The following is a 26267-nucleotide window of genomic DNA, read 5'->3' as shown; positions in this document are numbered from 1 at the left end:
TGAGTCCTAATTAATTTTTTTCCTTTTTAAAAAAAGATTTTATTTATTTTTAGAGAGAGGAGAAGGGAGGGAGAAAGACGGAGAGAAACATCAGTGTGTGGCTGCCTCTCGCACACCCCCTACTGGAGACCTGGCCTGCAACCCAGGCATGTGCCCTGAATGGGAATTGAACTGGCCACCCTCTGGTTCCCAGGCTGGCACTCAGTCCACTGAACCACACCACCAGGGCAAATTTTTTCTTTTTTGATGGCCATTCATGAGCTTTCTCTTTTTATACTATTAAATTTATGCAATAAATAGTTCATATCTAGAGTTTATCACCAATTACAAACTATGCTAAATAGTTTCTAGAGCCAAAAGAGAGAAATCAGTGAATACAAGAGAACACTTAGAATCGACTAGCAGTACATACAAGAATTTAGTGTAAGATAAAGTTGACATTTGAAATAAGCAGGAAACAAAAAACACAATTCAATAGATAGTCCTGAAAAATTGTTTTAATTATTGTGTGTAGAGGGGCGTTCAGTTCCCTACCTCACACCATTGAACACCCTTGCCTTCAGCTTTGCCTGTTATCCTCTAGTGCAGTGATTTTTACCCAGTGTGCTGTGAGAATTTTTAAAACATTGGACTCTTTTCTCTCATATTGTCAAATAGAAAAATGACAACCGCCAACACAGCAATAGCCATTTAGTATGAATGAATCAAAGTTATAGCTAATTTTTTGTCAGATCGGCCAAAGTATAATGTATTTTTTGACGTGCTGCAGAATTTTAGTAATTAGTTTACATGTGCCATGAGTTGAAAAAAGTTGAAAATTGCTGCTTTAGTCTAGAGACCATGCATTGTATTCATTCCAGAGAATATATCTCCCCTAATGCTCTTCCAAGAAAAGGAGGGGATCTGAGAGTCTGATTAGATTTTCTAGCGATGCTGTTGGAAATTTCAATATTTCGCTCCTTTTTATTTCCGAGTAGTACTCCATTGCATGGATGTGTGACAGTTTGTTTATCCATTGACCTGTTGATGGATATTTGGGTTGTTTCAGTTTGGGGCTGTTATCAATAAAGCTGTCATGAATATTCTCTGTATACGTCTTGATGTGGACATATGCTGTTATTTCCCTTGACTAAATACCCAGAGCGAAATGGCTGGATTGCAGGGTAGGTGTGTGTTTAACTTTGTAGGAAGTGGCTGAATTTGTTCCCCATACGATGGGACTATTTTACCTGTGCACCTGCAGTGTGTGAGTTGTAGTTGATTTATATTGCTGTAAATGTTGGTGTTTGAATTCTTTTTAATTGCAGCCATTTTCATGGCAGTGTCTCATGATTTTAATTTTCATTTCTCTAAAGACAAATGATGTGAGCACCTTTTCACGTTCCCACTTGCCATCTGTGTGTCTGCTTTGTTGTATCTGCTCAAATCTTTTGCCCGTTTTTAAATTAGATTGTTGATTTTCTTATTAGTGCAATTGGGGGGTTTAAAAATCTACTCCAGATCAAAGAATCTATTAGAAAATGTGATTCACAAATGTTTTCTTCCAGTTCATCTCCTTTTCATTCTCTTAATAGCATCTTTGAGGAGCAGACACTGCTAATTTTGATGAAGTCTGACTTGTGAAATTTTCTTATAGAATTCATGCTTTTGGTATCATATCTAAGAAATCTTTGCTTAACTCAAGGTTACAAAAGTTTTCTCTTACATTTTCTTTGTTGAAGTTTTATGGTGTAAGGTTTACTTTTTATTTATTTATTTATATTTTATTTTTAAAATATATTTTATTGATTATGCTATTACAGTTGTCCCATTTTTCCCCCTCCACTCCCCTCCACCTTGTACACCCCCTCCCTCCCACATTCCCCCACCTATAGTTCATGTCCATGGGTCATACATATAGGTTCTTTGGCTTCTACATTTCCTATGCTATTCTTACCCTCCCCCTGTGTATTTTCTACCTACCATTTATGCTACGTATTCTCTGTACCTTTTCCCCCTCTCTGTGCCCCTCCCACTCCCCTGTTGATAACCATGGAGGTTTTACTTTTTAAATCTATGGTTCATTTCAAAGTTATTTTTTTGCATATGGTCTTACAAGGTATGGATCAAGACACTTTTTATTTATTGTGGCCTGAGGACATTCATTTGTTCCAGGACACTTTTTTGATAATTCATTTCTTTAATGAGTTACCATTGCACCTTTGTCAAAATTGATTGGATGTGTGGGTAGGTCTAAATTGACTTTCTATTGCTTTATCTGCTCTGTTGATGTGTCTTAACCCTAAGACCATACTATCTGTCTTGTTTACTAGAGCTTTATCATAGTCTTACAATCAGGTAGGGTCCATTTGCGACAATGTGGATGGACCTAGAGGGTACTATGCTAAGGTAGTAAGTCAGACAGAGAAAGACAAGTACCATGTAATTTTACTTGTTTGTGGAACCTAAAGAACAAAATAAACAAACAAAGAAAACAGGAACAGACTCGTAGATATAAAGAACAAAGTGAGGGTTGTCAGATAGGAAGGGTTGGGGGTGGGGGTGTTGGGTGAAAAAGGTGAAGGATTAAGAAGCTACAAAATAGTCATGGGAATGTAAAGGTAACTGTTATTACACGTCTGTCTTCCCCGTTAGACTCTGCTCTTGCAAAGAAGGGCCTTGGGTTACGGTTTTGTACTCCCAGTGCCTAGCCTACCATGTGACACGCAGTTGGGGCACAGTAAATATTTTGTGAATACACGAATTAGCTCGTCATTAGATGTTAGTTTTGATGGCTTTAATATCATCAGGAACATTAGATAAAGTCATTTTTTTGGCCTACTTCTGGAAAAGGGTCTTTCAATGCCTTATTTATTCAAAAGCTACAAATACTTTCTGTAATTTTAGTGATGAAGGATAAAATGGACTTTTGTATAGTTACACGTTATCTCCAGAATATTCTTCCTAGTATGTAAACATATCCTAAAAATTCTTCAAATCACTGCCATCTCAGTGAATGAGTGTTAAAAGGGAAGAGGCAGATGTCATAAATCTTTATTCTTTAGTGTATAATATAGTAGCTGAATTTTAACTACTTCCAGTATTTAAGTAATGACATAATATATAAATAGGGAAATGTTGGATCCAGATTTTAATATATGGCAGAGGGCCTGTATTTGCTAATAATTTCTGAAGTTAGTTATATTCCCTAATACTTTCCCTGTATCAAATAAATGAAGTTTTCATTTCGAGGGGGGGGGGTGTGAAAGGTGGCGACCATTTTTCATGTGACTAGAACCTTCCCGTGCAACCTGCTGCTGGCGGTGGGGCCGCCAGGTGTCTTTGTGTTTTAAAGCACCGTCCTGCCTAACGTTAACTCTGCGCTTGTGCTCTGTTTGCAGCATCTGGCGAGGCCCCAATGTGAACTGCACAGACAGTTCGGGTTACACTGCTTTACACCATGCGGCCTTAAATGGACATAAGTAAGTGCCACTTCTTTGGACTGGAATCCTTGTATTTAGTTACATGTGATGAAGTTAATTGTGTCTGATGAGAGGTGTCTCATGTTGCCCTAAGTCCCCTGGGCTTACATGAGTTTGGAGAGGCATCAGGTAGCAACACCTGCGAGTTAAATGTGGTAGGAATGTTGCTGAGGATGATTATGTGCAGAGTGTAAACTGAGAGAATTGCTCTGAGATCGTCCAACGTCACCCAGGGAGAGTGAAGAAAGTGACAGGACATGTCACTCATGTGTAGCTTTGGGGAGGGATGGGATAAAGCCACTTAATAATACCCTACCTTTGGTGTCTTCACCTAACGTGGAATTATTCACTAGGAGTGAAACCTTAATCGATTCTTGCTATTATGAGCCTCGGGTGCTTTTATGAATCACTTCAGAATCCTTCAGATTTAGCTCGGATGCTTTTATTTATTTATTTATTTTGCATTCATGATGGTGTTTCTGGTTTTAAACTTGTTTAACCTATGGAATTATGTTTCAAATAATGTGATAGTATACAGTACGAAGAGCGAAAGAATGTGTAACCATAGCAACCATTTCATTTCCAGTGTTTTAGCTGGGTAACCTTATGGTTTGGTGACAGAATTGAAGTGGGAGGTGTCCTCTGAGTGATTCAGATGTTCTGTGCTTCCCCATCGGAAAACAGTGACCCTTTTCATGTGTCTCTTCCTCCTATATTTTCTTTGTTCTAATAATCCAGTTTGGTCTTCCCAGATCTGCATTATTTCATTTCACTTCCGTTTTTCACATGTGGTAATTACTGCCTTAAAAATGCTACTTATCTTTTGCCCTGACCCGTGTGACTCGGTCGGGCATTGTCCAGCAAAGCGAAAGGTCGCTGGCTGGATTCCCGGAGGTCAGGGCACACGTCTGGGTTGCAGGCCCTCCCCTTTGGGCGCGTGCAAGAGGCAACAGATCTGTGTTTCTCTCATCGGTGTTTCTCTCCTTATCTTTCTCCCTCCCTTCCCCTCTCCCCAACAATAAATACATAAAATCTAAGATAAATCAATATGAAAAAATGCTACGTACCTTTTGCTTTCCAACCTAAAATGTTTTTTTTTTACTTTGAATTGAGACACAAGGAACTTACTCATGCTTGATCACATTTTATGACCCTAAAGTTCTCACTCAAGAAACTTATCATATTTGTTATTATTTATCACTCTACCTTTTTAATCCTAAAACTTATTGCATAAATCTAAAATGATTGTTCTCTTTAAAGAGCCATCTGAATTACATAAACTGTCATAAACGTAATGTTTCATCACTTGGATTCTTAGTATCAGAATTTCCAAATTACATTTTTTTCATCTACTCCCTGTTCTGTGTCACCGTATGCCATCTCACTTAGAACCTTTTTACTTTGCCAGGTCTTTTTCAACTAGTGGAGCGGAAAATGTGTACAGATCCTTACCATCTGAATAGTTTTCTTTGTGCCTGGGTCATCAGGAATGAAGCCAAATTAGATCAGCCTGAGGTATACAACGCTGATGGCTTCTTTGGCATCTTAGTTTGAATTCCCTGAAGTTCTAGTTGGGATCACAGGCTGGCAAATAATGGACAAAAGATCTCAGGCCTGACCATTTGACCTATACTGCTTTTCTTTTTTTATCTCAGAGTGGCAGTATAAGCACTTCTCAAAATAATGTTGCCCCCAAATGGATTAGCATTCATATTCCTCCTTGATTTGAAAGGCTTGGTAAATGTTATTGATTTATCCATAATGGCTTAAGAAGTTCTAGCCATTGAGGTATATTTCCCTGTGGCCTAAAGTGTAATTTTTAGTTTCTTTGGTTACATACAAAGTGAAGCTAATTTAAGTGAATTGCAGGGCATTCATTAAGATCATTACAAAGAGACTGGGGATTTTACTGGATATTTTTTTAAGATCTCTTTCACTGCAGATGTTCTCTGAGCATTCTGTAGCTCTGCTTTGCCTATCTGAAGATTTCATTTATCTTTTCTCTTTAACACTTTCTAGAAAGATTTTACTTGGTGTCATTTTATAGGCGTTGGGAAAAAAGCAGGAAGTTTTTCATCCTATTTCATCTCTGCTAGTTACATTACCTTGAGCCATTTACTTAACCTCTCTAGGCCTCAGTTTAAGGTACTGAATATAGAGACTGGATATTTTTCCTTGTTTCTCCTGTTATACTATTTTATAGTATACTGTGTCAGTATTATTTGTGGGTCAGTTATGCACTAAGGTGCTACAACTCTGAAATCTGGATTTTCATGTAGAGTATGAGATTGCTTTATTTTAAATCATTTAAATTATCCATGGACTTTTAAAATGAGAGATAATTTATTCTACCCTACCAGCCTCACTTCGCTCATTTATAGATGGAGAAACAAGGCCATTCTGGATAAGTGACGTAGTGGCCACTTAGATATGAGGCGGGGTTATGTCTACAGTCTAAGTGTTTTAGTTCAAAGTGAATGACCTCACCCATGTTCTGTGTTCTCCCCCTTTTGTGGCTGCATGCACGTCAGTTTACGAATCTCTTGCTGGCTTTTCTCTGTCACATTATGTATTTCTGGGCTGCCTCCCTTTATCATCAACTAGTGTTTTCAATAGTAAAATTAATGGAATGCTAATTTTACTATTGTCTTGAGAAAAGATATTTGAAGGAGAAAAAAATGTCATAGAATATATCTCAGAGCCAGAGAAGAATGGTTTTTCTTTTCTTTGTCTTTGCTATTTTCGCTTAGCATAGGTAATGAACAATGTATTGTGTTGTATTCTTTCCAAGGAAGCCTTAGCAGTCAGCATAGAAACATACCATTTCCGTGTTTGTTGCTATTGGTGTAGCCATTGGCTCTCGATTGTTTCCATAAGCATTATGATTTCTAGGCTAAAGTTTATGGAATCATAGAGCTAGAAGGAATGTCACATAGTTAATTCCCATAGGACCTAAGGGTCCCATTGTTAATTCTTTTGCTTTGAACACAGGCTTTTTTCCTGCTGCCAACCTATTATCTAAATACTTCACATTGCCTATTGAGCCCATTTTCTCTTATTTTGTATGTTTTATTGGTAGCACTTCTTCATTAATACTAGTTAGTCGACAGTGAAGCAGCAGGTTATACCTGAAATACATTATTTTAAATGGGACAATTCATCTCTGCTTGGCCAAATAAATACACAATAGAAAATATACTCTACTGATGATTTCTTGGGTTATTGGTCATTGCAGATTAGAAAATTATTATCTTCAAATGATACAAAAATCATGGTCAGTAGAGCAAACTCCACTAGCAATAATTATAGATAGATTATTTTAATAGACAGGCTGCAGACCTATCTATTATCCACTCTCTCTTTTAATATGGAGAATCCATTGTCTATCTCATGTATTGCTACATTCTCTTCTGAATAGTAATTCATTAACCAGTATGGGGGAGGAAGAAATTTTACTCTACCATTCTATATTCTTCTGGCTCCTCAAATAGTCAAATCAACATAAGACAAATTATTAACAAGAGAAAATAACCAAATTTACTGCACACATACATATGGGAACCCCACATATGTGAGAGGCTCAAAGCCAAAGTTAAAGTGAAGTCTACGTGACTTTAAGCTAAGGCGCCAGGGGCTTTAGAGTGGAGGGAGGCCATGGGCAGGATGATAAGAAGAGCAGATAATTCAGTCAGTAGAAGTTTGCTCTGCCTTATTGGTAGATCATAAGTTACTGCTGGTAATAATTCTTATTACAGATAAGTCCCCTAATTTAAATTATTTACATTTGCCACTTTATTATTGTTAGGGAGAAGTAAAATCTTCAAGAAAGTTTGAAATTAGCAGAGCCTGCATGAATTTGAGAATTTCATGAGTTTTGTTAGTATTGTGTCTATATAATGATGATTTGCACTTATTTCAAAGTTCTTTTGACTACCAGCAAGCAAGGGAGGATGAAACAAAATAAATGTCTTTGGTAGTGATTTAATTATAGGGAAACTTGCTGTTGAGGTAAAAAAATTGAATTTGGAATTTTCCCCATTAGTTTAATTTTACTCAGACCATGTATTGAAACTTCTTTAAAAATATTTAATATTAATCAGTAGTATATTTATATCTATCAGAAAATGAAGCAAATTAAATAGAGTAATAAAAATCAATACTTTTAAAATTCCTATTTTTACCCAAACTTATATATATTAGCCTCAAGCTGCAAAGTATTGCAATGATTTAAATTGGACTATGATTAAATTTATTTGGTATGTTGTTTAGCTTCTGGGAAATGAAAATCTTTTTCCTATGATCCCATCAGTCACATTTACTTTAGAATTTTATTACTTATCATTTAGTATCATTTCTTACTTATCAAATGCTGCATGTAAGAAAAAGTACCAGCCCTGGCTAGTGTGGCTCAATGGATTGAGTGCCAGCCTGTGAACCAAATAGTTGCTGGTTCGATTCCCAGTCAGGGCACATGCCGGGGTTGCAGGCCAGGTCCCCAGTTGGGGGCACTTGAGAAACAACCACACATTGATGTTTCTCTCCCTCTCTTTCTCCCTTTCTTCCCCTCTCTCTAAAAATAAATAAATAAAATCTTTTTTTAAAAGGAAAAAGTACCATTTTATATTTAAGATAAATAGAGATTACTTCTCTGCTTGCCATTCTATAGGCATTGTTCATCAATATAACTTAATATTTTGTACTAGATAACCAAGCACACTCAACATGTTTATTTGTTCATACCTCTAAAATATATAGTGTATGTATTATATAAATATATAATAATACATATAATATGTAATAAATATAATATACAATTATATAATATATGCCATATCATATATTATATACAATATACAGTTATATATTAAGTTTATAGTTTAAATTTATAGTTTATAAGTATATAGTTAATCTAGTTATATATTAAAATAAGGAAAATATTGATTTGGTGGGATACTAGTGTTAACTACTCATCTAGTGTAGTTACTATAGAAAGGACCTGAAATTAAATTTGAATGAGTCTGGAGAAAAGAGGCCATGTAATTCACATTACATGGGGTATACATAGATACAGCAGAAGAAAGATTTATAACATTTTTTGTTATGATTCAGCAAGCCAGACACTTACTTAATTCGAGATATAACTTTATATTTCACAAATGTATTTGCACATTAGAAATCTGAGACCAGTCAATTCATTGCCTCATATCTCTGACTAAGATGAAAAGCTGAACTTAAATAAAAATTTAATAGTAGGTTTACACTTAAAAATGAACAAATTTAATAAAGTGAATACATTTTTAAAAACTTAAATAAAAATAATAATATTTAATTAGAATCTTACTGTTTACCAAAGGCCATTGCATAAACATACATGTCTTTTTTTTTTTAATTTAGATATTAGATAGTGGTATAGGTGTGGAAAAATATTTTCTTCTTCCTTTCTAGGTTATTTGGCTGGTCTAACAATTAAAATGATGTAGGAGAGATTAACAGGAAGAAAAACAAATTTAATGAGATACATACAGGAGCTCCACAAAAATATGAGATCTAAAAGGCAGCCAGGTAACTGAGGCTTACAAAACACTGTGAGCTAAATGAGGGGCGGGGGCCTGGAGACACACAGGGCGGGCAGGCCAGGCCATCGTAGGGAGGGGAGAGGGAGGTGTTTAGAAAACAAAGGTTGCCCTGTTATGCAGATTCTTAGGTAAAAAGGTATCTTTGGTAATAGCCCTCTTTTTGGTTTAGGCCCCGTTTCCAATTCAAATTTAGGCAGTTGAGGGGGCGGTAAGGAGTTTTTCCTGAATCTGTTGGGTTTTAATTGCCTTTAACTCAAAATAATATACACAATATAATGCACAGATATACAAAATAATATATAATATAAATGATCGTAAGTTAGTGTTTTCACTATGTCTCAAATCTTTCTCCCAAATAAAGAATGAATGCATATCACATACATTATTAGAAAAAAGCCTATAAAAATGAGCCAAAGAAGAAATGAAATTCTCAATGAGAGTGAAGGAAAACAGGATTGATGATCTTGTGAAACTTTCCTCGTTACCCTTTGAATGGAAATGCTTTTAGAAGTTTCAGAGTACATATACTTTAATTTTCTTAGGCATAAGAAATAAAATTCAAATCCTTCATGTAATTATCTTACTCTAATACATACATTTAGAGAAGGCTATTTTGCGGTAGGAAAAATTCCACCTTTTGGATCCAGGTATTTAATTTAGCTGTGCTTCCCTTGGTATTATTTTGCCTTTTATTTAAATTCTGAAATATGTCAGTGAAGAAAAAAGTTGCTCAACATCGCAGTAGTCTGTTTTGAGAATCGTGATCGATTGTTACAGTCGTATTTTTACAGTCATATCTGTTTCTCATTTAATTCGCACCACAACCACTTGAGACTGGCAAAGAAATGTAGAATTTAAATTCTATTTCAACAGTATCTGATAGACAGATAGAAGTTATTTGATTTGCCTGTGGTAACCAAGTTAGTAAGTAGTGGAGAGCTGGTACTTCAAACCAGATCTTCTGATTTTTATCTGCTTTTACTATTCATAGGCATTGAATCCTTTTTACCTCATTACAGTTATTTATCTCAGAATGGAAGGCCCTGTATAATGACTCTTACATGGCCCAGGTGAGGAGTATATGAATTGGACAACCTTCAAGTGTCCTTCTGATTTGCAGATTCTTTTCTGCAAAGGTGATTTCCTGGAAGGCATTTTCACTTTTGCAGGATTTTAATTTTACTTGGGGCAAGAACTAATATGTGTGTAGTGCTTTACTATTTATCAAGTGGCTTCTGTTCTGTGATCTCATTTAAAAATCTCACCAGTCTTGACCAGGAGGCATTATTATTATTGCAATATCCCCCACAGAAAAGAAGAAGAAAAATGAGGCTAAATAATTTTTTAGGGTCATATCATTAGATAGTTTTTAGAGGCGGGACTCAAATTCAAATTTTTAAAATGAGATATAAAATAATACTGGTTTTTAAATAGCATTTAAAAAAACTTACTTCCTCTGAAATCTTAATAGAAAGATCGAGGACTCCTTGGAACTTCCTAAATATTTCAACCACATATTCTTGATTATTTCATCATGATTTCATGCATTTATCAATTAAGTCCCATGTTCCAAGTGTGGGAAAGGAAAAATAATTTTCACTCTATCTTTCTAAGTTCTTGGCTAAGACTTTCTCTTTCACACCCTCTCCCCCCATGAAAAAAAGACAAAGTAACAGGAGGGAAAGAAAACAAAAGCCTAATAACATGTATACTTCCTGTGTATGTGGCAGGGACACAGGGAAACTGAGTTACTTCCCCACATGCCCAAGCCACCACCTCAAATATCATTCCCAGCTAAAGACGTTGGGGAGAAGATGTTGGGGAGTGAGGGGGAGGCCAGTTACAGGAGGTTGTCAGAAAAAGCACAGTACAAACAGGGTGTGAGTTGCCTTCTTCACTGATAAAAGTCACTAGAGATTGAGTTATCTTTCTCCTCTTAATACATACACAGAGGGAGGCACCCTGACAAACAGAGATTTCCCGTGTAAATGTAAAGTCTCATACAAAAGAGCAACTTCTGTTTTTAGAGCCCGTCCCCATTCTTAACAGTAAGCAGCCTAAAATAATCCATAGGTCAAATAGGTATGTTCTGGGACCATATATTCTGCTCCCTTTCACAAGATTAGGCCACATTCGAGGCAATGTCTTTTGTCATTCCCTGTAATTCGGTGTTGTATCATGTCTACTGCGTGTGTGTGTGTGTGTGTGTGTGTGTGTGTGTGTGTGTGTGTGGTATGGGGGAAGGAAGAAATGTTTTCCTACCCTCACAGGTTCTTTCAACTGACCTAATCAAATTGACCTAAATCAAACGAGACCAATTAACAGGAGAAAAATAACCAAATTTAATTATAGATGTATCATGGAAACCTGACATACAGGAGAGTCGGAGACCCACATACAGGAGAGGTTTGGAGACAGACAAGGCCAAATGAGGTGTATGTGACATCCTGGGCTAAGGAATGTGGTTAGACTCCTGAGGCTTCCGAGGGGAAGAAGGGCATTTGCTGATGCGAAAAGCAGACCAGACGTTCAGTAATGAGATGTTTGTCCTGTCATGTAGATAAGTCAAAATAATAACTCTTACTACGGGAAAGGCCCCTAATTTAAATTCCTCTAGGTAGCTGGGGGTGTGGTGGGGCTGTAGTAAGACCTACAGGGTCTCAGTTAATTTCAGGTCCAAACACTACCCATGAAGGCACGTCTTGGGCGACGTGTTCTAAACGCCTACAGTGGGCTGGCAGCATTGGAACTAACTTCCAAACTTCCTCCAACTTTTCTCATTTGTTACATTTAAAGCCTGGCTTTATGAAATATTTAAATTTAGCTCTTTTGTTACATTCGTTCTCACCACTGGTGATTTGTCATATATAAAAAACAACTTTAGACTATATCGTAATTTTCTATATGTATATATGTATGTGTTTGTATATATGTATGCGTTTGTTTATCTATCTAGAATTTCTTTTAGAAAGTAATAGAATTTGCTTTTTAAATATATCCGAATGAAAATAAACTTTTTCAGAATGATTGTTTTTGATTTTTGTTACAAAGTTCAATATACTAGTAATTATGAATTAATTCATCTGGAGCTTGAGTATTACAATTCACAATTTTTACTTTGAAAACCTAGTGGGGATTTAGTACAAAATCCTATAGGTAGGATATATTGAGTATGTACTGAAATTGCATCAGTGGTAGGACTTGTCTCGTAAATGAATTTCCCTCTTGAAATGACTTCTTAGGCTTCAGAGGACAAAGGTGAAGGAGCAGAGAAGTATGAACAATACACATTCAAAGTACATCGTGTGCCATGGCCACAAAGTAGTTAAACCTCTTTTTTAACCTTGGCCTGTACTGCAGGTAGACTGTAAGAGTCCCTTTTGTATTGTGCTGTCTGCTTTGTGTGCATCCTCAGTTTTGTATTCCACTTCTCAATAGGAATGAGGCAGAAACTTCCCGAATGTCTCTTGGTAGTGTAATAACTTTTTTATAAAAAAAGAAAGAAGTTTACTTGTACCTCAAGTTTTTCTTTCAGCTAAATCTCAAGTATGAGCTATCTGAAAAGAACTACTTTTTAAAAATTGGGAAGAGGTAGACTTTTAAATTCTTAATTCATTCAGTTATATATATATGTATATTTATATATATGTGTGTGCATATATATATATGTAAATTTTGCTAAATGAATTCGATCGAATAGTTTCATTGGTTAGTCAGTGCTGTGTTTGGTGTGCATGCGGTGGTGCTGGTTTTTCAGGTACGTTAGTAGACAAATGATTAACCAGATCCTGAAACCCAATCTTCCATCTCAGTACTTTGAAAGATTACTCTAAACTGCCAGCCGGCATCTAGTATAGTTTTATAGTGATCTAGTTAATAAAACTGTGTTATTCAGCTTCTTTTCTTTTCTGTTTGTGTTTTTTAAATTTTTCTTCTTTTTTTTCCTTCTTAGAGAAATAGTTGTCAAACTACTTCAATATGAGGCATCTACAAATGTAGCGGACAACAAAGGCTATTTTCCCATTCACCTGGCTGCCTGGAAGGGAGATGAGGAAATTGTGAAGATTCTTATTCACCATGGACCATCACATTCCCGAGTCAATGAACAGGTGCGCTTGCGAAATGTTTGTTCATACTCCAATTTTTCTAGATTTTTGACAATGCAAAGCTACAGTGAAAATTGATTATTTCTGTCTTTACTCTGCCAAAGACCGTTCCACTGCTGAATTTCCTAGGGGAAAATTTGAAAAATGCTTTGGCATTTGTATATAGTACAGAGGCACTAAGTTGGGCATCTGTGAAGATATTTGTTTACAAGAAAATCCCATTTAAAGGAAGTAGTTGTGATATTTTTTGCCTGCCTTATATAAGCATCCATTTTATAGTTGCTGAATATTTAAAGATAGAATGGAATTCACATTTGGAATGTGAATTAGAGCTTTTCTTAATAAAATTTTAAATGCTAAAGAATGATGATAGCTGTCATTTGTATAGTGTTTTACCATTTCCATAGCGCTTTCACATTAAGTACAATTTTATGAATCAAAATGCAAACTACAGTATATACAGTTGCTAATCACAAACTAAGTTAAAAATTTTGTGTATGCATATATGCCCAGAGTTAGCTGAGTAAAACACAGCAGCACTTGATACTGACAAAGTCATAATATTTGCAAATAGATAATATCCACATTGCACATGACAGACATATTAAAAAAGGAAAGCTATTGTCAGTATTCTAAATAAATAAGGCCACAGATTCCAGAAATAAAATAAGGTCCCCCTAAACAGTGTGATAACAAACATCCTGAGCTCTGCATGCCCCCTACTGTTCCCATTTTGTAAAACTATATTTGAAAACCAGCATGCAGTCCAACAATTGAATTTCAGCCAGGGCATTAAGCTGCAGGTTGGCAGTTGTCCAATATCAATGCAAGTAGGTTACTCTAGGGCAAGCACATCTAATAAAGTATAATTAGCATGTTGTTCAAATAGATACAGACTTTGCAGGCCTCTCGCTGAAATTCAGACTACAGAATAAAAAGTAATGCTAGCACTAGCTATAAAAGAGCAAAGGGAAGAAAAATATTTGTTTTCCAAAAATGCAGTTGTCGAAAGAACTAATTAACAAGGATATTTTATTAATTGGAAGTCTTATTAATATTTATCACAATAAAATGCATTTATACATTATAAAATGCAGAATATTTTTATGAGAGTAAACCTATAAACTTGATCTTTAAAAAATGACAGATAGGGTTATCTTTATCAGCATATTGTGGTGAAAGGAAATTTACGAGAAGGCTGTTCTGTTCTTCAGAAAACCAAAAGTTAAAAAATCATTTGTGGTATGAGCCATCTGGTGGCTATTCTTAAAACTGTCCGAGTGCCCCAAAGCAGACCTGAAATAATAAAGATGGGAAAACGATCCAAGGTTAAACAAGATGTTAGCTTTTTTTTTCCCTTAAGATTTTATTTATTTATTTTTAGAGAGAGGAGAAGGGAGGGAGAAAGAGATGGAGAGAAACATTGATGCCAGAGAGGAACATCAATCGGTTGCCTCTAGCACGCGCCCCGGGACCTGAAAAGAAACCAGTGTATCCAGATATTTTTTAAATGACATGAAAAAAAAAAAAGACACCTACAATTCATTCATAGTTGAAACAAAGGTTTTCAGTGGCGTTAAGGCTGTAATGGCGTGTCTTAAACAGAAACTCCCCCCCTTTTTTTGGATGCTGAGCAGATCAATTAAAATATAAAAAAAGATTCTTTTTTCATTTCTATTACTTTGTGTTTGGGTTTCTATTTGGTTTCTTCTTACGGCACCAATCTGTCTTCATTCTCTTACTTGTATGGAAAATACAATGAAATTTAATTTGGGAGACCTCTCTTCAAATCCTTCATTATCAAGAATCTACTAACTAGTGGGGGACACAGGTCAGTGTGGCAGAGTAGGTGAATGCTGTCCTTTGACCACCTCAAAGTTACAACTAAAGAACGATCCACCTGGACAGGCATCTGAAACTAGCTGAACAGAAGTCTTAAAACTAAGGATGTAAGGAAGCAGCCGCATTGAACCTTCATCAGTGTACCTAAAAAACATAAATAAGAATTTACTAATCGTTTGTCTTTTGGGAAGCCAGTCTGTTGAAAGTGTGTTATTGTAATTGTTATTAATCTCTCTTAGTAACAGACACCGTGCAGGCGTGGTACACAGTGCAGATGGCACTGACCGTCTGGGCCCAGCAGGGCCGGCGACTAACAGGGCAAAGTCATTTATCACTCTTGGACAGTGGAATAAATAATGTAGGAAAAAGTTAGATGTTTGTTTTCCTATTGAAGTGATAACAGTCAAATGTGATATTTTTGATGCAATAAATGACATACTTTTAATCAGATATAAAATTCTACGAGGAATACTTATCAAAATCGATAAACTCATATTTTCAGAGCATGTCAGGTTTCAAACTGTTCAGTTTAAAGTTTGATGTCAAACTGAATTTCTGAAAACTTGAATTTTCTATGTCTGTCTTAACAGAACAACGAAAATGAAACCGCCTTGCACTGTGCGGCTCAGTACGGACACTCGGAGGTAGTGGCCGTTCTCCTGGAGGAGCTCACCGACCCCACCATCAGGAACAGCAAGCTGGAAACCCCCCTGGACCTGGCGGCCCTCTACGGGCGGCTGAGAGTGGTCAAGATGATCATCAGCGCGCACCCCAACTTAATGAGCTGCAACACTCGCAAGCACACGCCGCTGCACCTGGCTGCGCGCAACGGCCACAAAGCAGTCGTCCAGGTGCTGTTGGAAGCGGGGATGGATGTGAGCTGTCAGGTGAGTCTTCGTTTAGCCAGGCTTTCAAAGTCATGTTGCTCTTGTTTTGCTTTGCGATACAGATGTGGAAAATTGTATGTAGAAATGTAACCACTTTTTGATCAGTCCAATTGTCCATAAGTATTTTTGTAACTACCTAAGTTCAAGGCACTCTGTCACACTCTGTTGGGTAATGTGTGTGTAGATATAAGGTATAATCTCTAACTTCATTCTAATTTGAGGGCTATACACAAGAAAAATTATTACCTGATGGCAGCTGTGTGTGATATCATTAGTAATGGTTTCCTCTACTCCAGTAGCTAGCACACACCAGGAATCCAAAGCTGAATGAATGAATGAAACAAGATTCTCTTGAACATTTGAGTGTGTACCTTGTATTTAATATGTCAACACATTTCAAATCCAATTCTCACAAATGTCTTATGGGATCAAGAGCTACTAAGTTCCAATCAAGAGATGATGAAGCAGACTCAAAGATTTAAGAAGCTCACCAAAGGACATGTAGTTGATAAACCTAGAATGTGAATTTAGGCTTACTGATTACGGTCCAGGCCTCTTTCCACAATGATGTGCTGTATTTACATGACTAGTAAAGGAGAAATCACCAGACCTAAGGGCTGTTAGAAAAAAGTTACTGGAGACATGTGGTTGAGCTTTGAAGGATGGATAATATTAGGAGAATAGATTTTGTTTCTCCACCAGGAAAAGGCAACCTGCTCTTACCTGTCTCAAGTTAGCTGCAGTTTTTAAAGCTATTTTATTCTTTTTAAATTTTTATTTAATTTTTATTTTTATTGTAGTTTTTTCTATTACCACTTAGTCCCCTTATTACCCTCCTCTGCAGTCATCACCGCAGTGCTGTCCTCTTAGCTCAATCCCTCTAGCCTTCCCCTATCCCCCCTCAGCTGTCATCTGTTCTCCATCTATGAGTCTGTCTTTGTTTTGCTGTTAGTTCAGTTTGTTCACTAGACCCCACATATGACTGAAATCATATGGTATTTGTCTTTCTCTGACTGGCCTATTTCACTTAGCATAATGTTCTCCAGGTTCATCCATACTGTTGCAAAGGGTAAAAGTTTCTTCTCTTTTGTTGCCAAGTAGTACTCCATTGTGTAAATGTCCCATAGTTGTTCTATCCACTCATCTACTGATGGACACTTGGGTTGCTCTCATATCTTGGCAACTGTAAATAATACTTCAATTAACATAGGGGTGCTTATGTTCTTTCAAATTAGTGTTTTGGGTTCCTTTGGATATATTCCCAGAAGTGGGATTGCTGGTTCAAGACAGATCCATTTTTAATTTTTTGAAGTTTCCCCATAGTGCTTTCCACAGTGGCTATATCAGTTTGCATCCCACCAACAGTGCAAAAGATTCCCCTTTCTCTACATCCTCACCAGCACGTGTTGTTTGTTGATTTATTGATGATGGGTGTTCTGACAGGTGTGAGATGATACCTCTTTGTGGTTTTAATTTGCATTTCTCTGATAATTGGTGATGTTGAGCATCTTTTCATACTTCTACTGACCATCTGTATGTCTTCTTTGGTGAAGTGTCTATTCAGGTCCTTTGCCCATTTTTTAATTGTTTTTTTTTTGTGGTTTTTTGGGTGTTGAGTTTTATAAGTTCTTTATAAATTTTGTATATTAACCCCTTATCAGATGTATTGGTGAATATTGTTCTCCCATTCTCTAGGTTGTCTTTTTATTCTGTTGATGTTCTTCTTTGCTGTACAAAAACTTTAGTTTGATGTAGTCCCATTTGTCTATTTTTTCTTTTGTTTCCCGCCTGGGGAGATATATCTGATAAAATATTGCTATGAGCTATGTCTGAGATTTTGCTGCCTATGTTTTCTTCTAGTATTTCTATGGTTTGGGGTCTATCATTTAGGACTTTAATCCATTTTGAATTCATTATTGTGTGTGGTGTAAGAAGGTGGTCTAGTTTCATCTTTCTGCAAGTGTCTGTCCAATTTTCCCAATACCATTTATTGAATAGACTAGCTTTAGCCCATTGTATTTAGCCCATTGCTTGCTTCCTCTGCCAAATATTAATTGACTCTAAAGCTGTGGGTTTATTTCTGGTCTCTCTGTTCTGTTCCATTGACCTGTGTGTCTGTTTTCTGACTTTTTCTTGACTCCCAAATCAGTGGCAGCGTTCCTCTCTTCCAGAGACCCTTTGGGTTCCTGTCAGATTGTGACCTTCTCCCCTGTGTATTAGTAAGCTACTGCTGCATAACAAACTTAGTGTCTCCACACACTAACTACGTATTTAGATCATAATTCTGGGGCTAGTGATTTACTCTGAGCTTAGCTAGGGAGTTCCTCAGTCTTGGCTGGATTCCCTCCTGTGTCTGGGCTCAACCATAGGTCAGTTAGGTGGCTACGCATCAGGGATGGACTGGATGCTGCCTGGGATAATGGGTGAGACTGGACTGTTTCCTCTAGTCTACACTATCTTTCTCTCGAGGAGTGCTGATATCACAGAGAACATGTATGGATATATAAAATGACAGAATTTTGTTAACCTGTAATCATTCCTAATGCAACTGTGCTTTTTTCCTTTTTCTTTTTTTCCAGACAGAAAAGGGGAGTGCACTTCATGAAGCAGCTTTGTTTGGAAAGGTGGACGTTGTGCGAGTTCTGTTAGAAACAGGTAACTGTCATGGTTTCCCACGGAGCTCATTTTGCCAAGTTCTATTTTTACTTCACAAGTAAAGGAGTAAGAGGAAATCTCTACCTTCTACAAGAGGAAGGAACTGATCCCCATGAAGCTATGATAATTGCTTTGTTTATTAAAGGGCACAATACTTCCCTAGGTTTTTCATATTGTGAACTATGGTGAACAGAAGTGAGAGTTGCCTGTGCTTAAGGCAGATTCTCCTGGTTATTCTAACACCTGAGTCACTGTTGTTTGTCAGCCGCAGTGATTTAAAAGGAACCTTTTAGGTGGGTTGCTTTGAAGGAACAAAGTACATTTATTTGTCTTCATATGTATGTTCTGATTAAAATGAAATCAAACTGGAACTGAGGTTTGACTTTTTTTTTGAGGATGAAAAGGAATGAGTAAAAATTCATACTTGGAAGTGATGATTCTTTTGTGTTATGGATATATTTATTTTCCTCTGTAAACAAATATAAAACAATGGCAGACTACTGCATTTTGATTGTGTTTATGCAAAGTTAGAATTTCATGTATATTGAACTTGACATGTAACACAGTGATGTAATAAATGTTTTGAGGCAACCAATGAAATATTTGCTAGTCACACACCCCTACACAAATGAAAAAATATTTAAAATAATACACAATCTTACTATGGTGAACTAACATTTAAGGCCAGATCCTGAAAAGTGGCTTTGTTTGTGGTTTTATGTTTGAAAATTTATAAACTTTTTTATGGTGGTGAAAGTTATTTGCTACATTATAGTAAGTTTTTAGTACAATACATGTTTTCAGAATTAAAATAATTCCAAAAGTGTTTCAGGTATCCAGTTCAAGAAGTTTGCTCATCAGGTAGATGAGATGATGAGTGTTGCTCACACTGATTATAATCTTGCATAAATAAGTATGAAGCGTTTGACTTTGGTATTTGGACTAGAGTTCAAAATATTCACACTCTTTCAACTTTGGTGAATATCCAAGTATTTTAAGACTTCTTATATTCCTCATATGGTATATTATTATAATTTTGAAAGTATTTTTATGATATTATACAGAATCCATAAATCGCATGACCATTATACTTTAGGAATTCATATTCTAAATCAATATTTTCAGCTTTTACTATTTATTTACAAGCCAAAAGAGCTATAATCCTCAAAAGCATCCTTAAGAGACAATTCATTATCAGCATTGTTCCTAATATTTGGCAGCAGTAGATCCTGTGTGTGTGCACGCGCACACGCAACGTAATGTTTTAAAAAATGACCGCCAGCACTCAGGCTGCATCAGTTAGAGCAGGTATGTGTTGGCAGTGTCTTCCGATGGCGCTCCAGGGCTGTGCATCTTAGTGGGTTTTCTTTGTCTTTCAGGAATTGATGCCAACATAAAGGACAGCTTAGGTAGAACTGTCTTAGATGTTCTGAAAGAACATCCATCTCAGAAATCTCTCCAGATTGCGACACTCTTACAAGGTAAACGATACTGAATGATGGATGAGTTTGCCTTCAAGTTAAGACTAAATTAAAACCATCCTAGTTCTTTCTTAGGGTTTGAGTTACTGTTTACCTTTGAATGAAGTTTTTGCTTTTTTTTTTTCCCCCTGGTAGACTTTTAAACTAAATAAAATACTTTTTAATGTTTTATTTTGATTTTTAACTACTCAGTATTTTAAGAAAGGCTAAAATATTTTTTCATGCACTCAATATTAGTCTTTTAAAACCATAGCTACTAAATATGCATGTATGAACTTGAAGGTAATACAGCTGGGAAGTGATGATGTTTAAGTATTATCTTACATTTGAAGAATCCTTTAAGAGTTTTCAGTGATTTTTTTCTATTGTTTTGTCTTATTTTTACATGTTTATGAAGCTTCAAGAGTCTAAGTGACTTGCTCAAACCCCTGTTCTAAGTGGTAGAACTGGTACATAAATGCTGGTTAACAATAGTTGTGATTATTTCCTTTCTAATCTAGTAGTACAAAATAGTTTAGTCTTGTCAGCTTTTTTTTTCAAGTATTTTCTTTTTTAGTTTTATTTTCTTAGAGAGAGGGAAAGGGAGGGAAAAAGAGAGGAAGAGAAACATCAGTCGGTTGCCTCTCACACACCCACAACCAGGGACCTGGCCTGCAACCCAGGCATGTGCCCTGACCTGGAATTGAACCGGCAACCCTTCTGTTTGCAGGCTGGCACTCAATCCACTGAGCCACACCAGCCAGGGCATCAGCCTTTGTTTTTGATAAAAGTCATTTAGGAACCTTTGTAGTCAGTTGTAGTCATTAGGTATACGGAAGGTGTGACAACCATTTAGGTGCTGATTTTTTGTTTGCAGGATTACATACTTCCCTGTTTGATCTAAAACTTTTATGAAAAATTTAGATTTAAATGTTTTCCCCCTTTCTACTTGGTGATTAGGCCTGGCATGTAGCATGTTCCCTTAAAAGTTTATTCTCTCCATTCCGTTTAGCTCAGACACTATCAGTGGTGATTATCCGCTATAATTGTTACAGATTGGCTGCAAGTATAATTGAGGAGGGAGGCAGATGGGTTTCACTGGATATCAGTTGGGAAGCTGAAAACAACTTTGTCCTGCAGGGAGATAAATGAATTAAAACCAAGTGGGCAGGAGACGTGTAGATGTAGGAATCATAAAGGCCAAAGAGGGGTAAAAAGAATAGATCATTATGCTCTCATCTCTCCGCATTTCCATCACCTCTCAGGGAGGTTCAGGCCACTACACTTTTCTTGTCAGTAAAGGAGTTAATTTTATGTCAAGTGCTTATAGAGACAAATCAAGGAAGAGTACAAGAGTGGCTCTTCATATCAATTCAAATTAAAATCAAGTTGATTAAAAGCTAAAGCATAAAAGCAGTACACAGCATTTTTATAAGGCTTTTCCCCTCCTAGCACTGTGTATTTCCTATTGCATTTTTGCCTCTAACTGGACTTAAAAAAAAAGAAAAAGAAAAAAGTGAGGCTTTTGCATAATGTCTTTTGGAAGAAGCAAAATGGGTGTCATCCACTTGAAAGGGGGTATGACATAATTACAGATGCTTTTCATAATATCCTGCATTAGTTCCACTTAGATAAAAATATTATTACGGAGGAGCAACTACCTGTGTACTTCCAAATGATCAGGATTCATTAGGATGACAGTTTGTGGTAGGGTATATGGGACATCTCTGAATTTTTTAAACTGGAAAATTTTAGAATGTGAGCATGTTGTCTATATTCTTTACATTCCTGGATTTCACGTCACTGGTGCATTTTAAATCTTAGGAAAAAGTTTGGTATAGCAATAAAGCCAATTTATAGTAGATGAAATTACTATTTGTGTCCCGAGGAGGAGGAATTCAATTTTCACAATTACTGCCTGGGTCAAAACTTTTAATGGTAGAAGCCCACAGGCTGCCTTCTTCTTCCGTAGAGTCTGCGAGTGGAACTGCCCTTAGGTAGAAACTGTTGGAGTTGCATGAGGACACAAGTGGTTGGCAGGGTTTCTTCACTGGGCTTTCAGAAAAGGTTCCTTCTGAATAAAGAAATGCAAGGAAACGGTCACGTGGGGAGGGGCCTATTCTTTTAATCCTGACACACACTGCCGTACGCTTGCCGCTTGCCGTAGAGAGCAGGTATGTTCTGTTTACATCCCATGTTTTTGGCCCACACTGTTTCCACAAAAAATGAAACTGAATTAGCTTTCAACATTTAAAAATCTAGTATTTCAGTTAAAACTCCAGAGTTTTGGTTTCTCAAAAAATGCAAGCCTTCGTTCCACTCCACTGCCTACCTTTCCATGGGGTTTCTGTTCTCTGGGTCCTCGTGGCCCATATGCTCTGTGTTCCGTCAGGCAGCATTGAGGCTCAATAGTAATGGACATTTATCCCTGCTTTCAGGTGCCGTGTTCTTTATGCTTAAAAGTGAGACGTTTCCTTGTCCCAGGTCTGTTTGGCTCTGCACTTATCAGCTGTATGCACAGTGCCAAGTTAAACTCCGCCTCCTTTAGCTGTCATCTCTAAAACTGAGATGGGAATAGTGCCCGGGTCATAGATTTGGGAGGATTAAGTGAATTCATTTATATTAAATATTTAGAACACCACTGGACACATAGTAAGCAAAATTTCCATTTTTAGCTGCTGTTCCTATTTATTATATCTTCAAAGTTAGAAAAATGAGAGATAGACTGAGTGTGGGCCATTGCTTTAAGAATAATGGGAAAGAACATTATTTTTGTGTGTAAATAAAGTTTATGCAATTATCCTTATCTTACGAGATGACAACACCATCGTATCCTAAACTTGTCCCACTTCATTCATCATGTTACCTGACAGGTTGTTGTCCATCTGAATTTGACACTCCTCTTTAGGGATCGAGTCTATCTTCAAATAGAATCTTCAGAGTTTCACATCTTCATATAGAATATATTTAAGGAACCACAGGTGCTATTGTATTTTCAGCAGGTGAGTTCATTTTTAAGGAAAGAATGGATCAACTTTAGTTTTTAGAAAAAGGGTTCATGAATCCCATCTAAAATATCTTTTTAAATTTTAATTAAAAAGCTTTAAATTAATAGCTCATCATGAAGTTCTTTGGGTTTCTTGCTTTTAGGAAGTTCTTTTCAAAACTTAGGCTATATTTAGGATATGAGGAAGTAAATGAAAGATGATTGCCAGAGGTGGAACAAAGTTCAGTTAAATGTTTTAAAATAAATGAATTCAAGTAAGTAATTAAAAAAACTTATGTATACAGAATATTTAGAAGGCATGGGAAGACCAGCTGTCCTGGAAGAACATGTACCGGAAGATAGAACCCAGGAAACACACATTTCGTCTCCTCTGGAGTCTCCTCTTGAGTGTCCTTCCCAAATTACCAAGAGTGAGTAGCTGACTATGAAACCCTTGAAACGATAGTGGATGTTATGCACAAATTTTTCCTATAGGTACAACATTGCGAAGACTTACGGAAATTTCAAGTCTAGTAAGTTCTGTCTCATACTCTCCTATTTTATCCATTTGTTCAACCAACGTTCCCTGAGCCTCGCTCTCTGCCAGGCCTGCTCTCGGCCCTGAGATGCAGCAGTGAGCCACGCAGAGAGTGGTCCCTGCCGCCGCAAAGCTGCATGCAGTGTCTATTTCATACTCAACAGTGAGTAGATTTTTTCCTAAAATGTGTTTTTAATGCACAATAAAAATACTGATATCTGGAATGTAACTGCTGGATTTTTTTTCAGAATAAATTATGGGTAAAAAGTACCATTCTTAGAATGATTAGAAAAATGAATATTTGTATGCAGCCTACAAAATATCCTTTTTTTTTTTTTTAAGAAGATTTTATTTATTTATTTTTAGAGAGCAGAGAAGGGAAGGTGGAAGAGAGGGAAATATCAATGTGTAGTTGCCTCTCACACGCCCCCTACTGGGGACCTGGCCTGCAACCCAGGCATGTGCCTTGACTGGGGATCCGACCAGCAACCCTTTGCTTTGCAGTCCAGTGCTCAAGTCACTGAGCCACACCAGCCAGGGCTGATATCCTTGTTTTGACAGATGATGCATATTTTTTATCTGTTCCTTCCGTGTCTTCCCTTGATATCACATCATAATTCTAATTTGGTCATTACTTATATAATTATATGTTTAAAGACATTCTAATAGTTTTTTATTAACCTTAGGAAGTAGTCTCCTAGTGCCATTTTAAATTTGCTAACGAATTGTTGAATGAATGGTGTCAGCGAGTGTAATGCTAAAAGATTGTAGTGAAAAAAGATTGTGGTAGAGTAAATGCTATAGTAAACAAAGTTTTAGGAGTTGTAACTTTGGATGCTTTTATATACTACGTACATATAAACCTTCACTACTTAGTTACATTTTGAAAAAAATAATATAGGAAAAATTGGAATTTCTCTTTGTGTTTTTATATTCTTGTACTAATTATAGTTTAGTATCTTGTCTTCAGCAGAATATTTTCTAAATACTTTGACTTCTGTTACCATGCTAGTCATATTTTTATTATTTAATATTAAGTTTTATCAGTGGCCTGTCTTGAAACTTTGAAAAAATTCCGTCTTCTTACAGATGAAACTGTGACTGGAGAATTATCAAAACTCTTGGATGAAATAAAACTCTGTCAAGAAAAGGATTATTCTTTTGAAGATTTGTGCCACACAATATCAGACCACTACTTAGATAATCTGAGCAAGATTTCAGAGGAAGAACTTGGGAAAAATGGAAGCCAGAGTGTAGTAAGTAAGGGGGGAAGAAGACAATTCGTCTGTCTTTGCTAGTTCCGTGTGCACCTAGGGGGCATTTGTGTGTGGTCTTACCTTCAGACCCCGCCAGCGTCAAATGTCAAACTCCCTATTGCTCTTGCCCTGCCATTCACTGGTGTTTTAGTCTCACTGCGTGTGTAGGGGAAGCGATGCTTTGATCAATCACTTAATAGTTTGTGATGATCTCGTCGCTGTTAGACTTTTGTAGTTTCATGGTTTCTTCGATTGTGTTCTTTTATTTATCCTGGGCATGACGATACTGGTTTTCACCGAAGGCAGAAAACCTTCCTTGTGTCTTCTTCCCCATTTTGACTGTGAACTGAGGCTAACCCATCCTGAAGGAGAAAGACTGAGTTGAGCAGTGTGTGTAGTCACTTGGTCCGTCGTTGTAGGAGAGAGGTGTTGTGGAAAGTCCGACCTCCATATCTTTGTAATCCCAAGGGCTTTGCCTGTAACCTGCAAGCTCAGAACGTGAATCATGAGTTAGAGAGTCTGGCTCATTTGGATTGTTACATTAACACAATAGCAAGAAAAACTGTTGAGAATCAAGCAATTGAAAAGCAAGGTTTAGGTACCTATTTGTGTGTCCTATAGAAGAAGATTTATAGGATGCCCTGGCATTAAAGGAAATATATTATGATACTTTCATACTTGTAACTTAATTTGTTTTGGAAATATTTTCTTCTGAAGTCAACAATAGAGTGGATTGTGTTAAGAGGATGCCATTTTACTTATGAAAACAAAAAATAGCTAAGTATGGTAACTGCTAGGAGGACGTTTACCGCGTTTCCTTACTTGAGCGAGCCGCGACACTTTCCAGCGTGGGACGCGCTGGTCGGGAGTGCCGGGCGGTCTCACCACGCAGGCCTGACTTCGTTTTCCTGCTGCTTTATCTTTTGTGAAACGTCACATCATTGGCTCCAATAAAAGGTCTTTATGAAGAAGGATGATTAATTATACATATGAAATCAATACTTGTTGGTTTCCCAGAAGAAACTTTTATGCTAATGAAATACTTATGGTAGTAACTTTAATGTCAGGAAAAAATTCCCTGTTTAAAAATCTAAAACAGGCTATGCTATCTCCAAATTACAAACCAGTTCCATGTCGATATTTCCTTGAAAGTCGGCTAGAAATTAGACCATATTTATTCTATGTAAACAGTTCACTGTGTTTGGGTTTTTATATCTGTCCCTAAAGATTTTGGTAAATTTACTCTCTCTTGCCCTTGACTTTTAAACCACAGATTTTCAGCAAGCACTAATCTTCTCAACCAGTGATTTCTAAACTCTTATTGCTGTATGTACCATAGTAGTAAACAAATTTTGAGCAAACACCCCAAGTGCATTTATTTATAACTTATACATATTTACTAGTAGTCTAAGAATATATGGTGTAAGTATAAATTGAATTATATACTACAAAAGAATTCAAGTGAGGAGGATAAAAAGAAGTGTAAATAGGAGCTCTAAT

At 36.7% G+C, this 26267-nt stretch overlaps 1 protein-coding gene across 5 annotated transcripts in view; it reads left to right on the top strand.

The window, feature by feature from the left end:
* The window catches only part of ANKS1B (ankyrin repeat and sterile alpha motif domain containing 1B), an 805832-nt gene that overhangs the window by 98700 nt on the left and 680865 nt on the right, over window positions 1-26267 (top strand). For all 5 annotated transcript variants that reach the window (XM_053921934.2, XM_024579129.4, XM_024579128.4 and 2 more), the window contains exons 2-8: window positions 3381-3461; window positions 12990-13146; window positions 15576-15872; window positions 18452-18527; window positions 19907-20008; window positions 23279-23404; window positions 24601-24767. In XM_053921934.2, the coding sequence (XP_053777909.1) occupies window positions 3381-3461; window positions 12990-13146; window positions 15576-15872; window positions 18452-18527; window positions 19907-20008; window positions 23279-23404; window positions 24601-24767 (1006 nt within the window). The remainder of the gene's footprint in view (window positions 1-3380; window positions 3462-12989; window positions 13147-15575; window positions 15873-18451; window positions 18528-19906; window positions 20009-23278; window positions 23405-24600; window positions 24768-26267) is intronic.

This window comes from Desmodus rotundus, chromosome 3 (genome assembly GCF_022682495.2).
Source record: "Desmodus rotundus isolate HL8 chromosome 3, HLdesRot8A.1, whole genome shotgun sequence".
Lineage (NCBI taxonomy): Eukaryota > Metazoa > Chordata > Mammalia > Chiroptera > Phyllostomidae > Desmodus > Desmodus rotundus.
Note: the sequence above shows the minus strand (reverse complement) of the source record. Positions and strands in the feature narration are given on the sequence as shown.